Below are 16,566 nucleotides of genomic sequence, written 5' to 3' on the forward strand. Positions count from 1 at the left end.
CAGTCGTTTACCCGTATACCGTATGCATTTTATCGGTTTATGGTTTATCCAATCTGATTTCAATAAGTAATTATTACGAATTATGATAACGAACAATGAGTGTAAATATATGAGAAATGTTATACAAAATATTTTATTTGTTGTACTAGCATCTACAGATAGTTAATTAACTTAAAATAAAAAAAATAAAAAAATATATTACAGAAAAATCGTAGCCATACATTTCATTTTTGTAGGCCCTAAAATGTTCGTAGGCCCTAGGCACAGTGCCTATAGTACCTATGCCCTAATAGGGCCCTGACGTGACCATACAAGCCTTTGAGCTTTATGTCCCGTTGTCCTCGTAGAACATTAAAATGTCCCACTTTGGGAAAAAATGACCTGTGGTAGGTATTTAACCAAACCAAAATCATTATGTGGGTAGATATATATATATATATTATATACATATTATAGTATATAGATACGTATACTGTATACAGGTATATACGCACTGTAAAAGGTTAAGAGCCATAGCACAGACTACAATGTCCAGTCCATAGATAATATTATATATTACTTAGTACACATACTTATACGCTTAGGCAGGTACGTCACCAAGGGGAGCTCAGGAGGCCTGACCTCCTCAATTTTATTTTTAATATTTTTAATATTGTGGCGTTTAATTGTCGTGAATCCCAAATGTATATTATAGCCTATAGTACTCTGTACTCTGTATAATTAACAATCGTATATAAATTGTAATCCGATTTCATGATTTTATTTTATAAATATTCGTCAAAAAATATTTGTAGGACGCTACACCCGAACGTGTTGTCACTTGTCTAATTGTCTCCGTCTTGCAAATGGTACAGCATTGCAAAAACTTTTTTGCAAGAAATTGAACCACTCAGGCTGTAGTGACAGTTTAGACTCCAAATTGATTTATAATATAGTTTGAGAACACTTCTGTGAAATATTTTTTAATTTTTTTGATATCACTTATACAAAAAAAGTTCTTATTGTTTCCAAATTCATTATTTTTGTGCTTTTTAAACTTGAATAACTTTTTTTTTTTAGTTCTCATACCAACAAAAAAAATAACGAAATGTGACATATACATACTGTGACAGTCAATGTTCTCTTTTTTATTTGGTGAAAATTTCTCTTCTGAGTTATGACTGCAGACTTTTTATATTGTTTCCGGAGCAAAACAGTTTTTGCTCTGTTCTACATGTGTAAGACGGAGATAACACGTACGGGTGTGGCGTCCTCTCATACTTATTAATCTATACATTATTAAACTGCAGTGCATACATTTTTTTTATAGATTTTTTATGATAAGAAAATGGGTGGTAGGGAGCACAAAAAATAGGGAGGGGCCGAAAAATGTTGGCCCCTCTAATGTAAAAATATCTGGCTATGTGCTAGTGCCTGCCTTCTACAATATTTCAATGTTTACAGGGAAAGTATAGAGTCATTAAAAATATTGTCCTACAAAGCCGAATTTTTATATCTATTTAAATTGCGAAGAATTAAAAATATATTTTTACTTACCACCATTTTGTTGGATTATTCAGAACGGCGAATACTATACCAAATACCTTATTTTAATTGTAATAGGTATTACCGACTAGTTAAAATAGCATTGTTTATTTTGGTTTTGAATAAATGAACACAAAATAGGTATATGAATAGAGCTTGTAAACACGATAGGTTAACGTAGTGACCAAATGGAAAAAAATTAACAAAAAGTAAATTATTAATTCAGTTTTATAATAGTTACTTATGAACTTACTGCATGATTAAATCAATTTTAATAAATATGGTTTTAGTTGATATAGTAAAGTATATATAACAAATTCCATTAAAATTTTGGAATAACGTTTTAAAATTTAATCTGTGATCAACGCACGTTGACAATTTTTAAATTTGTGTTAAAATTATTTTCTATAAAAATGAAATCACAAATATGAGATATGATTAAAATTGTACACTATAATAGTATAATGTACATAATTTAAACCTCCCAGAAACTATATAGGTAGTCATAACGCGAGGTCAAGATACTAATTATTCAACTATAGAATCAATTAATTTAACAAATTATATATAAGTAGTACAGCTGTTGCGCTGAAGTCACTCCTGCGAATAGTGTAGTTAGCGGCAACGACTTGCGGGATGTTGGGGACGGAAGGAGGATCATAACTAATACAAAATGTATAATATCCAATCTGATTGGGTGTAATGCGCAATAGCATATATTTTGACAGTAAGACAATAATAATTATATTTATAAACGCCAGGGAAAATTAGGTACGCGCTACAACGGTTATAAATTTATAATAATAATGATAATAATCAGAAGTAAAAACTCAAGACATGTGAGCATCATGTATACATGGATTTAAACAGCAAATAATAATAATATGACCTGATCGGCGTCCTTGCACTATGGAATGAAATCCCGGCTGGAAATGCGACAGCGTCTTCAATTGCAAAGAGCAATAATATAACACAGCAACGTGCACGGTTCCTCAGCGCGGTCGAACGACGGTCCGGCGTCGATAGGTGCAATGATAATTCGCCGACGACCAAAATCTTCAAACCTCGACGGTAGTACTGGCGGCAGCCGGCCAATCGCAGCAATTGTCACAAGCTCACAAAAAAAATATCTGGTGGTCGCTCGAAGGTTATACGGCAGCGGAGACTTTTCGTCGAGCTCGACCGCTGGGAAAAGACAACTTGGACAGTTGGACGTCATCCGACCTTGTTGTTTCCGGCGGGTATGCAACGTTCAACAACTCAGAGGAGAAGGTAATAACCGCTAGAACATCCTGCGTCCGATGCGCCGCTGGGAGGAAACTTCGGTGACTCGAAAATGCGTCTGTGTTCGAACAGTATCAGTGCAGTTGACGGTAATTTAAAACGTGGGGGAAGGGGTTATTTAATTACATATAAGTAAATTAATGAATATAATATTTACATTTTTATACTTAACATGTTGTGAGGGGGGTAGAACCTCTCCCCCTCCCCGAGTCAACGGTCAAGAATAGTAAGGAAACACCACTATTGGAGCTATATATATTTTCAAATGGTATTTCTATATAATAATAAATAATTACTAACGAATTATTTTTTTTATATATTTTAAAAATAAATACTAAATAATAAATATATATATTTTTATTTAAATTCATTTTTTTCCTTATTCATAACTTATTTTAATTATTAAATAATTAATATTTATTGTGTAACTACTAATTACTACCTATGAAAAAAAAATGTTATTTAAGTTTATTTTAAACACAGTTGCATAGACTTTTTAGTTAAAAGTTAAAAATATGTAGAATAAGTAATACGAAATGGTTGATTTAATTTGTAGGTACAATGCACATGATAAAAAATACTGAGTTGGAGTTGGAGTTCGACTTAAAATGATTCTTAGTTCGGGTCAGTTCAGGTTTGAAAAAATAATTAAAAGTTCGGTTTAAGTTTGGTTCGATTTAAAAAATCAGGGTTCGATCCATCACTACTTAAAAGTATCGATGTTATACCACAATAATGGTTCCGACGTTTTTTTTTCCAACATATGGCGCAACTAGTTTATTCCTATTTTTCCCCTATTTTATCCCTTTCAGAATTTAATTTCGAGACAAAAAGTAGCCTATGTCGCAGGAATAATGTAGTTTTCTAGCGTTGTCTTGTTTGAAATATATATAATCAATTTTAACTTTAATAAAAAACAAAGTTTCAAAAACATAGTATTTATTTTAATAGTTTTTGATCACAACATTGCTATGTCGGTACGTTTAATTGATGGAATTTTTAAGAACCAAATGTTATTAAGACTAAAAAATTTACTCCCTTGTATTAAGCATGTAGTTGTAATGTGATTAACCAGTGTTAATCTATCAAAACTTACCAAAGATCGATATTAAATTAAACTTTTAAAAGAACCCCGAATTGTATTTACAATAATTATACAAATCAACAAACATTCTAGATTACCTAACCAATGGCAACTAATATACTAGGTATGACTATTTTAGTATAAGTTTATTTTTTAGGTTTATTTTTACAGGTTAATTTAAATACTGTCATCTGTCTTGAAATATTTTAATTTTTTTTACCGAGTATAGTAGAACAAAAAGAAGGGGATGGGCTAGGTGCACGGGGACAAGACTTGCAGAACAAAATATTATGTAGTAATAAAACTTGCAAGCGTAAGATAATATTTGATTTTGAATAATGTATTATTTGCATTCATAATACTTTTGTTTATGTAAAAACTTCGTATACTACTATACTATAATATATCTAAAACATAAAATCTTAAAAGGGTGTCCGAGCCGATATCTTCTTGGAAAGACCAAACCTTAGCCCGGTTCTGTTACATTGTAGGTATAGGTACTTTAAAATTCAAGCCTTGAGAGCAATGCAGTTTCGATGATTTTGTGATTTCATCAATCAGCTATTGGTAAGTATTTGTCGTCACTCGTCAATAGTGGGCCCAGTGGCCCAGATAATCGATAGACTATTGCGTATAGTAAACAATTCTGTGCGATGAAAGTCTATCTGTCTTTACTACAAAGTTTATTGATGATATTATTGCTATTAAAATAGAGTGCAATTAGAAGTACAGTATAGGTTGAATTATTTTTTAGCGAAAACATAGAATTTTAAAATGGCATCTCGTGTATACGTACAATACAAATATGCTTTGAAAGTTCCAAATACACATACATTTTTTAATTAGAATAGAACAATTAATTGTTTATTTTTGTATTTTAATTTCCTAAAAATTTTAACTTCAAATATGTATAGATAAAAATTGTTATTCTAATTATTTAATTGTTATTTTTTAGTTTCAGTATGAAATACTTATGATAGACCATTTTTTAAATTTGCGATCATTAAGTACCTGTACAAATTAAGCATTTTATAAATGATTAACTACAAAATAATTTGTAAATTATGATTTTAGCGATTTTTCAAAAATTTTAAATATCTATATATATATTTTACAGTTTGGTGACCTGTGGGTTTCCATAGCAACATGCAACCATAACTTTTTGTTCTTCTAACTTTGTGTTTGATCGGCATGTAAAAATAAATTGTTCTGAGAAGAAAAATTCCTGTCCCAATACAAGATCCAATTTTACACGAAATAGTTAGAAAAAATATGATACGTGGTCCATGTGGTACCTTTAATGGAAACAGCAAATGCATGTCTAATGGGAAATGCGCAAAAAAATTTCCAAAACATTTTACCACTACAGCTATAACTGGAGAAGATGGTTAAGAACTTATGACTAAAGCCATATTAAGATTAAGCAACTACGTATCATTTGTAAATTAACTACTATTATTATTATTTTTGTTGTATTTATAATTCTTTAAAACACAACAATTTGTGTTGATTTAAGAATTTAATTTTTATAAAACAAAAACTACACACGGGCGAACCCGGGTAATTCAGCTAGTAATATATAAACACTGTTTTTTTAAATAGACATTTTAAGTTTAAAATCGGGCGAGATTAGATATTTAAGGAAATAATTATGATTTTGCTTATTTTGTTTTACAAATATTATTCGTGCATACTTGAAACTTTTAAAGAATATTATTATATTATACATGCACATTGACATTTTCAAATACAATTTTTCGGACAGAAATTAATTTTTTATACTGTAGTAGCTTAGTCCTATTACCCAATAGTAAAATAAATTACTTAAGTCACAGTAATACCATAACATGTAGGTGCTTCATAATAGTACAGGCTGCCAGACGATGTTCGCTCACAATCTTTTTTTCTTATACAATGATCTTCAAAAGTAAAAATTTTAAGTTATATTCAAAAGCGCCTGGTTAAACTAAAAAAAAAATTAAAGAAAAACCGAGATTTTTAAGCACAATCAGTTTTCAACAAAATCGATTTTGTTTTTTATTACACATAAGACAATTTTGATTTTTATTAGTTGTTATTTAATTATTGTCGATAAAAAAATTTTTGCTCTGTCAAAATACTTGAGAGTTTTAAAGAAATTTTTTTAAAGTGGAAATTAAAAAAAAACAGTTGAGCATAGGTTCACTATATTTTTTTATGAGCGTCTGAAGTTGGTGTTTTGACAAAATTCGTAAAATTCGTAAAAATCACAAAAATGTGTAAATTATTTTAAGTTACTTACTTATTCATAAAAATATTTCTATTAAAGATTTTAAAACGTCATACAAAATTAGTCATATACGTTTTCCTACCTTAAATAATAATAAAAATTACTGGAAAGCAAAATATAATTTTATATAAGCGTTTGAAATTAAAGTTCATACGACATTAGGATGGTTTTCTTATTTTGATATAATTCAAATAACCAAAGATACTTGCAATTTTTACAAATGTTTTTATTATCACTTATAATACATGATACAATTTTAAAAATAAATTGACTCTTTTTCAATATCTTTTCATGTTCGCCTACCTATGGCTATAATATTGCCTCCACGTATCTACTACATAGTTCGAATATAAAAATAATAAGACCTACCTACATTTGTGAATAATGTCACACTGATACTGTGACTTTTAAAAAAATAAAATAATTAATAAACCACAATTTTCAATGCAATTACATCTCTCCACATAGTAATATTATATTTATTAAAATATAGCAAGCAGTACCATTGAAAAAAAAACAACGAAAATAAAATATAAATAAATAATTTAAATAGTAGGAATAGGTATACCAGTAATGACAATATTAGTGTATTTTTTTTTTGATATAAACATGCTTGAGACACAAGGGTCATGATTATTAAACATTAAAACTAAATTGTATTTGTTTAGGGCTATTTACAATCATGCCCATTTGTTAGTTGTACTTTAAATTTTTTATGTACATTAGGTGTCACCTATTAACACGTTACAGATAAAAAAAAAAGTGTTTGGTTCGAGTATTTACATGTGTGTATAAATGGCAATATACATATTTATTTAAGGTATCAGTCGATTTTATTAGAACGAAAAAAATAATGGTCTTATTCTAAAACATTAGGACTAAACACTTTTGGACCATGTGGAAAAACACACGCAAGCACATGCACACTGCAGAATTCTTACGTGCATTACATGTATATCGACCGGAATAAAAGTGACAAGGTTTTATGGTTGTGCACACAGTACACACCCAATTATTACAATACAGCTACTCCAGGTGCTTGTGATGAGTTTGTATCTTAAATTACGCCTATCGTGTGTGTATATTATATAATAACTGTCGTTCAATACCACCGCCGCCTCCTCCGCCGCCCTCATCTACATCCGCACTCGTCCACAGTCATTTCTTGGTAGTTTTTCACCACCAACTTCCCGTCGTCGTCTTTGTAGAGCAACGTCTGCGTACTCATCTTGGTCGGTACGCAGCACACCCGCGGGACTTTCGACGAATTAAATGAGTTTATCAGCGTCTGCATTACCGCGTGGTTGGTCGCGTTAAGGTGATTTGCCAACGGGAACTTACACTCCCCTTTGCAGTAGAAAGCGTCGTACCCACCCGGCGCCTGGATCCAATCGCTGAACCCGATCTCTGTGAAATTTACATACATCGGATACCGCTGGCAGATCTCCCTCTTCTTTTTCGTTTTCTTCTGCGGCGCCGCCGGAGGGTCGGCCGATCGTTTGCTCCGTTGTATCAACCGTTCCAGTGTGCTTTTCTGGCCTGAACAACGATTCAATGTTATTATAATATTACAATGATTCATCACATATTATTTAAACGATTAACATCGTGACGCGATGATATTGTTATGTGTCGTGTTTAAACATGTAATGTCTATAATATTGTATTCGACGGATCCAGTAAGAACAAACGTTTTAGAGTCGTATTTCCCGGCTGTAGTGTTGGAGCGGTAGGGCTCCAAAAAATTATGAACTAGTTCTAGTCACAATCGTATAGCTTACCGTTTTTTAAAAATTACAGTCAACAATTAAATAGTTCAGTATGTAAATTAGTGCTTAAGCAAAAAGTTAATAAATCTCAGATAGAATAATAATGAAGATTTGAAAAAAAAAAAAAAATAGAAAATCGATATACCTATATTAAATAGGTATATGTTTAATACAATGCTGACTTTCTAGAGGATAGTACGGTATAGGTAGCACTCTTCGGAATTATTTTGAATATTAGAAAATTTTAGAGACGTTGGAAACTCCCGAGTTTTAGGAAGCCGATCACATCTCACGCGTTTAAACTATTTTTTACTAAAGCAACAAGTATCAATATCAAGTTAACCGTATAGTTAGAATAGCATTATTCTCACTTGTTCCGTCATCAGTGTACACCAATAGCAATGTATTTTCAGGTGATACAAAATCAAAGACGCTCAGCAAATGTGTGTGACTACCAGACTCTGTGACGCATTGTACTATCATACCATGGTTGTCTTTAAAATTGTTCTTCCACAGTCTTTCTACATATGGTGTCACGTCAAAACTTTCGGTCTTGGAAATTCTTGACAAATTCATTGATTTTGAATCAATAATTCTATAGATATAAAAAATACATGAATTTAATGATTATTAAGAAAAAAAAATGTCTGTACTATATTATATTTATATCTATAACTTAAAACAGAGGTATTCAAACAACGAGTAGTGGCTTTAATGGACGTTGCGAGTTATGATTTTGCATTGGAGCTGTGGCATAGGAAAGGAATAAAAAAAAAATGATGATGGTGATAAATGAATTAAATTAAGTTTTCTAAGCATTATTATTATCAAATAAGTTGTCTTGATATAATTGATATATTTATAATATAAAATGCATTAAAAAGTATTTTTCTTTCCATGTCATTAGCATCTCACTTAGCATAAATGAGTTAAAAAGTTACAGTTCAGTTAAAAGATAAGTTAATTTTAACTTTTTAACTTAACTTTTAGGTTTCAAGAGGAACGATTTTGACAAAATTGATTATGATTTTTGATGTCAATTTAAAAAAAATAACTGTAGATATACCTATGAAATTTTAACTGAATGTTTGAATCTGCATTTTCTATACACAATAACATTTTCAAAATCTTTTGACTTGTGTTGAACTATTTATAGACACATCTTTTTTTTTTTAACTTATGTCAATAAAAAAATTTGTGTCAAAAAACTTGAAAACTTAATACAAGATTCCTCGTAAGTAGCTGTTAGTGGAAATTTAAAAAAAAGTTGAGGGTAAATCGAAAATAATTTTTTATGGAAGTTTTAATTTAGATCTTTGACAAAATTCGTTAAAATCAAGAAAATTTCTAAATTATTTTGAGTTAGAATTTTATAAAAATTGTTCATTTTGTACCTACAATTTTAAAATTTAACACAATATTACTTATAAGTTTGAATACATATTATTAAATAACCAAACATAATAATAATTTTCTTGTAATTTAAAAATATTATTTGTGATTATCTACTTAAAACTTTTAGAGTATATTACTATGTTTTAAACATATAATAACTTTTAAAATATAATTTTTTCGGCAAAAATGAATGTAACTTACTGTAATAATAATGTCTAATAGTAAAATAAATTACTTTAATCACAATGACATCATCAAATATACTAAATTACCAAGTAACATTAAAGGCTGACGGACCGTCTTCGCTCAAAATCGTTTTTCGTACATTTACAATGATTTTATATCATTGAATTACTCGTAAAATTTAACACCATCCATTACAATGAACCACTTGTAACCTACTGCACATCACAGCAACATCCACTCCCCCACGTTTCTAATTTAATTTTCAGTAAATTAATTTTTAAGTTAACTGATTTTCATTGATATAAACTTAATAAACAAAAAATTACTTTCAATCGAATTTAAGCTACTTTGGTTCATAAATAATTAAATAATAAATACAATACAATATTATTATTGATGTTGCATATTGCATAACCATTTACTTTGTATTATTATCAAACCATATTACTTTCTATTTATAGAATATTAAAAAAAAAAGATATACTTTTTAACTTTACTTAAGTTTATAAGTTAATTGTAAGTTTCCATAAAACGTTTAAATTAATCATGTTTAAGAAAATTAATATAACTACTAACTAAAAACTTTTAAACATGTTATCAACTTAATAAAACTCAATTTAAAACAATCATCAACTTGGCCAGGCTTAGTAACAGTTTGAGTTCGCAAAATTTTGTAAAGGGGCAAAGAAGCCGTCTAATAAAAAATGTTGAATACCTCTGATATATACATACTAATTATTCACCACTCTAACCTAAGAATAGGTTTTGATAGGCCCTTCGTACCAGGTTGGATTATATCATGTAAAACCACATGAATAAATTCTTCATTCTGTAGTGCTTGATCGTATTTCATTGTAAAACGAACTTCAGCAGATTTAACCTGTTCTCGTTCTGGTATAGAATCTATATCGAACTGTAGCCTATATTTCTTAGCCTTGGCTTTAAGTGGAGCTGAACCTATAATAATACAATATTAAATTTACAATATTTTATTTTTAAAAATAAAATAAATAATTAACAATACTCATTACTTTTATTATTCATCAACTCGATTCTACTAAAATATATTAGCTCATGATAACGTAATATTCAATATACATTAGTAGGTATCAATCTATTTTATTTAAATAAAAAATATTAAAAGAATTTAACACAAATTTATTATAACTTGTTTGCCATATAGGTAGTACATAGTTTATATAAAATAAAATAATTAATTACCTTTGTTGTGATAAATCCTAGCAGTATTAGCAGTTGTTGTGTGCAAACCAGGAAGAGGAAAATGTGTTGTCAATTTTTGTTCTGATGCTAATTTGAGCAAATTCAAAGTGGCAGCTGGTATCTTTAAGTTTCCACCTACCACAGGTTTTTCGCTTAAACCTTTAAGATAAAACGATGATTTAATACAGTTATTTCTATTCAACCGTGATTGAATTAATGAATATATTGTATAAATATTACCTAATTTCAAACGAAACGTTTTTTCTAATTCTTCATATCCACTTTTGGCCGACAATCCGGTGTGTAGCATAATGATCAATAATATTGAAGTTATCATGGCGTAGTCTGTATCGAAACAATTAATAAATACACGCGTATTAAAATTAATGGTGCGCAATATACACATGTAATAAATCATTATTAAAAATTTTGATTTAACCATTAACCTCTGGTCATAAATACCATATAAATCATAATATATTATATACTATATAATATTATTATAAAGTAAATACTAGTACATTTTTTAAAAAATTATTACATTTTAAATAATTTTACAATAAACAATGGAAACATTAATGCTTAAATGGAGTATGAATACTTCTTTTACTATTTATTAATAATTACGTAAAAATGTCGTAAAAAACGCTGTTTCGCGTTTGTTATAATCGTGCTCGAAGAAGTTATACCATGTTTAAATTGTTTATTATATAAAATAATATAATCAGTTATCTGTGTCGATAGTCGTCGGTTTTTTAATTATATTTTAAGTAAAATAGGCAACGTAGAGATGAAATAATAAATTATATTGTTGTTTTTCAATTGAGTAATTTCTCAAACATTTTTTAAAAAGTTCATTATACATTTATGGGTTCCTTGTAAATGTTATATTTTAGATTATTACTACCTATCTATTATGTATCAATATTACTTACTACTTACTAGTGTATTAAAATTGTTGTTAATTTACTATTATTGAAGCACTATATTTTCTTACTATCATTGGAGCTTTTGAAAAAAGGTGAGCGCGGTAACTCCAATTAACTTTGCATTTAAAATGTAAGTTTTAAAAAGAGGAAAGTTGGTGACAGTACAGGTGTCAAGTGTACTTCGTAATTGAGAAAGGAACTATAATATATATGTGTATTAAATTTTAATTCTTTTGTAAATCATTGCATATGAAAAAAAATTCTGAGTAAAGATAGTCTCACGTCTCACGTCAGCCAGCCATAATGTTATTAAATAATAATATATTTTATGATATTATATTTATAATTAGATACTGGACTCGTTTACATGGACGTTTAATATACTCGTATATAAAATGAAATTATTTAAGTTCACATTCGTTATTTTTTTAAAGGAACACGTTTCCATTCAAGTTAATTGAAGAAACTAATTACTATCTAATAGAAATGATACAACATACCGTGTAATGACTAAAGTAGTCTATAACAAATTATGAAAAACAACATGATAAAAAGACAAGAGTATCATTCAAATTTTTTAAATGCTTACTATGTATGTTCATGTTTTCTAAAAATTCGAATTTCGTTTATGTTTACACCATATGTATATGAATATAATTTAAGGGAATAAATAGTCGATAGCTTAAAAGAACCTTTATGTATCATATGATACATATAGTATTACACCTACGTAAGAGTTTCAAATCCCCACGAAAAATAAGTCTAAATTACAACAAAATAAGTAAAATTGCTTCATCGTTTGAAATCTAATTATTTTATCTAAATATTAAAACTGTCTATGAAAAAAAGCGCTTATATATTTTGTTCAGATATTTTGGTTTCAGTATAATCAACTCATAAAGAATCCTGTTAAAATTGAAAATTTAATACATTTTTAATTACAAAATAATTTACAAATGTTCGTGATTTTCTGGAACTTTGTCAAATGTTTATAAAAAGGAAAAGGTTTATGTGAGATATTATACTACATTTTCCAGCTTTTCGAAAGAGTGAAAAAATTTTTATCAACACATAAAAAAATAAAAATTTTCAAAATATCTATAAACAGCTCAAAAAGATTCGACGTAAGTTTTTGGACTGAAGATTCCGTATGAAACCTGATTTATGTTAAACTTCTGTTCGTTGGTCTTGACTGTTGGAACCAGGACTAACTATAAACATGTAAACAATTTTTATAAATTTCCTTTTTCTATAATTTTTCTTTTGTGTACAGATATGGATTATTTTCGAAGTTATTTTTATATTGCACTATTTTTTTTTTGTAGACATTAATAGAATACATAATATACATACCTATTCGAAAAACGGCTAATGTGTTATAAATGATAGGTAGGTATTTGAAATATTTGGGAATTTTAAAATTATATAAATTACCTATAGGTAGGTACCTATAAGTGGGATATAATATTATTATAATTGATTACTAAACACGTATTATATATCTAGCGGAAATGCATAAATACCTATTACCCATTTGTATGTCTATATTTTTTTTAATATAAAAATAACTTTCACTAGACGCTCTCGTGTCAACAGAAAAAAAATATTCTTAAACCTAATGAAAACGCACCCACCGACAAAATAAGTGTTTCAAAATAGATATAAAATATACAGGGTGTAACATAAAGAACTGACTAATGCAATAATTTTTGTTATAATCAATAGTTTGAATTTTTTTCTTTTATAAATCATTTATAGATACTTGCGCTACATGTATAATATAAAAAAAGTTATTTTAATTTTTTAATACAGAATATTATATAAAATTTAAAATTAAATTAAATTTTTTTTGGATAAGTTCAAAATACCCAATTTTTGATTCTGATTATAAGAACAGTTATGATAGTTAAAACATGTATGTAAGTCGACTAGTTTGTTTTTTAGACATTTTTAAAAAATCAATATTTTTTTGACTTAATTCGTTTGGCACTTAATAACTTTTTTTAAATATAATTTTAAGAAATTTGGTGACAAGAGTATATTTCTTAAATTATTTACTACTCATATAATGTTAAAAAAAATTCGTCCCACTTTAAGGCATCATTTTTTTTTTGCTAGGTTTATCTGTTCCACCTTGTATATCTCTATGTATACTTATAAGTTATAACTCATTTTGTAAATCGTTTTCACTCGTTGTCTACTATTAGTTGTTCGTAAATATGTTTTGATACTTTTTTTTGTTTTGAAAACTACATCTGATACCACTATATTATATTCAATTTGTAATAAACTAATAAATAATAACATATTAGTACCTATCAACATATCAGTACAACGCGATTGAGCATAGAATATTTTGTATTGCTAACAGTTTGTAGTTTATAGTTCAAAACGTTTTACTTATGCTAAGAAGATTGATGATGAAACCTATATTCTATTTGAAGTGGAACATTATGGAGAAGTATAGGGATAATAAAACAAATATTTTGTGTATGATACATATAGATTTGAAAAATGTATAGTTTTATTCTGTCACCCACTGGTCCATGCAGTCCTGAGTGTATTGCTCGAAAACAAAAACAAAAACTCTGACCTAAATTTATTTAATGGGACATATTTTCATATAATTACGAGCATTTTAGAAATTAAAAAACATTAAATTAAATACACAATTCTTAAATCAATATTTAAATTATAAAAATACTATTCAAGTATTAATGTATTAAAGATTTTAATTTTTTAATAAACACAAAGATATATCAATTTATCAATTTTTAATTCGTGAAGCCTAGTCCGATTATTCAATCATTATTTAATTATAATCATCAACATGTCGGCAATAAGTTTCACATGAGTATATAATTATGGTATTTTTAACTTCATACGTTTAAATGTATTACAATTTTTGTACAATATAGTGCAGATTTGTTTAACGACGCCAAGGATTTTTTTTTACAATATCGTAGCATTTTTTTATGTTCAGTTTTTCTTTTGTATTTTTATATATTCTGATAAGCCGACAAATTTGCTGAATCGTGCGTTTGCTATATTATAAAACCATTGTAGGTACTGAAGTGTGCCAAGCATAATACTATGCAATATCTACAGTTCAGGTACAAACTACAAAGTACGGACTATTACCATTGTTATTATTATTATTATTATTACCATTTGGCGCACTACCGTTATATTATGCTACTATTATGATAAACAAACAACAATCGCGAGTCTTACCTGATGCGGCGGTGCGTCGTGTGTGAAGTCTTTGGGGCCGATGGCGTCTTTCAGAAAAAACCATATGCGTTGAATCGACGACGGCGATAATACCATAATATTGTAAACGGACGTTGTGTGACACGCGCACTTTGCCGTTTAGCGCACCAGCTAGCTGCAGTACAATGTTATTAAAAAATAATTGTTCCGCGCGTATTTATTATATTATTGTATTAGTTTTATTGTGCAGGAGACACGAAACAGCAATAATGCATACAAGACGCGCGCGTTGTTGCCGCTGCACAAATACACGACCAACCCGAAAAGAAGATTATAGTGAAATGATGACCGCAGGGCTCTGGAGGGTTCTGCCGATGCATTGTGTGCGTACATAAACATAATAAAATGCATGTTCCCAAGGTACACGCGCGTGTGACCGACCGCGTCGCCGGAAATCGGCAGACAAACGGGCGCCCACCCGGGCCCCGACGTTACGACCGGGGGATAGTCGGGGTGTGTGTGTAGGCATGTGTGCGCGGCGGTCCCGGGGTGGGGTTAAGGGGAGTTGGTGGTCAACGGGGCGTGGTTTTCATATTTCTGGAAACCAGATTTCTCGACGATTGTACACAACAACACTGCACGAAATATTATTATACGCACAATATGTTATTATATTATACGTTTTCGATGCTCGGGTTGCAAGAAAATAAAAACAAGTTGGTACAGAGGGACGCGGGAATGCGACAAACATGGCTTCGTGCGCCTAAAGGTGTACACTGCTCGTCGTGTGTGCGTTCCCGCGAAAACTCGACGACCGATTGTCCTTGAAACCTCCTCTGGCATTGTTAATCCTTTCAGCGACATTGTTACATTTCAGGACGATCCGCCGCGTAGACATTACAATACAAACATATCTGTGTACCACTGTACCGTGTATTCGTGTACAGGTACAACACCCGTGACTTGAGAGCATTGGTTTTATCGAAATATTATTGTCTTCGATTACTTTTATACTGTTGGACGTACAATATAATATTGTATTTAAATCTTAGCGTCAGTCATTTTTCATTGGGTTCTCATTATAGCTACCGTCGGCCTCGGTCCGGGAAAGCACCTATTTCTATAGTATCTACGGTAAATTGGAAATACGATATTACGATGTTCCCTAGGCGGCGGCTAGACGATTGTCTAGAGCCGTTAACCGACAATAATAATAGTTCTGAGACGAAATACTGGCTTATATTTTTGGAATATTCGTGTAAAACGTTGTACACCGTTCCGCTCAGTTGTTTTGAAGTGAGACGACTCGACGCCGAATGTCCAGCTGCTTTCAAAGTAGATAAAAGCAGATGTGTACGGCCTAGCGGGCGGTCGTGATGGTTTTTTTTTTTTTGTTTCTTCTAAACTCGAAGTTTTACAAATGGCGGCAAATGTCAAAATTCGATGATAAATGTTGATAGTAGTCTGTAGTTATGGTTCCCGGCAAACATTCGACAAGAGCGACCCTGTCCCTATGTATTTATATATATATACACTATACAGGGTGATTCAAAATTTATGTTAAAGCCATTTTGTCTTATAAATATTCAAAATAGTGAAAAATATATAATACAAAAGTTTTTTTATTTAGAAAGGTATTGGGAGGGTCAATTTAAAAATTCAAATGGGAACCTATACTTTTTTGTAAACATA

General features: G+C 29.7%; 1 protein-coding gene across 1 annotated transcript; it reads right to left on the bottom strand.

The window, feature by feature from the left end:
* Positions 1-6,391: 6,391 nt before the first annotated feature.
* On the bottom strand, positions 6,392-15,416 carry LOC111033800 (protein decapentaplegic-like). Its single transcript, XM_022314727.1, has 6 exons — positions 14,896-15,416; positions 10,973-11,077; positions 10,733-10,891; positions 10,264-10,468; positions 8,302-8,525; positions 6,392-7,700 (listed from the first exon to the last, which is right to left on the bottom strand). Exons 1-6 carry the CDS (start codon positions 14,957-14,959, stop codon positions 7,294-7,296), a joined length of 1,164 nt encoding a protein of 387 aa, XP_022170419.1. The 5' UTR covers positions 14,960-15,416; the 3' UTR covers positions 6,392-7,293.
* Positions 15,417-16,566: the final 1,150 nt, after the last annotated feature.

Source organism: Myzus persicae, unplaced genomic scaffold (genome assembly GCF_001856785.1).
Source record: "Myzus persicae strain clone G006 unplaced genomic scaffold, MPER_G0061.0, whole genome shotgun sequence".
Lineage (NCBI taxonomy): Eukaryota > Metazoa > Arthropoda > Insecta > Hemiptera > Aphididae > Myzus > Myzus persicae.

What these genes read in the sequence shown, in the direction of transcription:
- LOC111033800 (XM_022314727.1), bottom strand. Translation starts at nt 14,959, where the DNA reads ATGGTTTTTTCTGAAAGACGCCATCGGCCCCAAAGACTTCACACACGA. An exon ending in CTATCAAAACCTATTCTTAG is followed by an intron (nt 8,526 to 10,263) that starts GTTAGAGTGGTG and finishes TTATATCTATAG; the next exon opens with AATTATTGATTCAAAATCAA. An exon ending in GTACACTGATGACGGAACAA is followed by an intron (nt 7,701 to 8,301) that starts GTGAGAATAATG and finishes ATCGTTGTTCAG; the next exon opens with GCCAGAAAAGCACACTGGAA.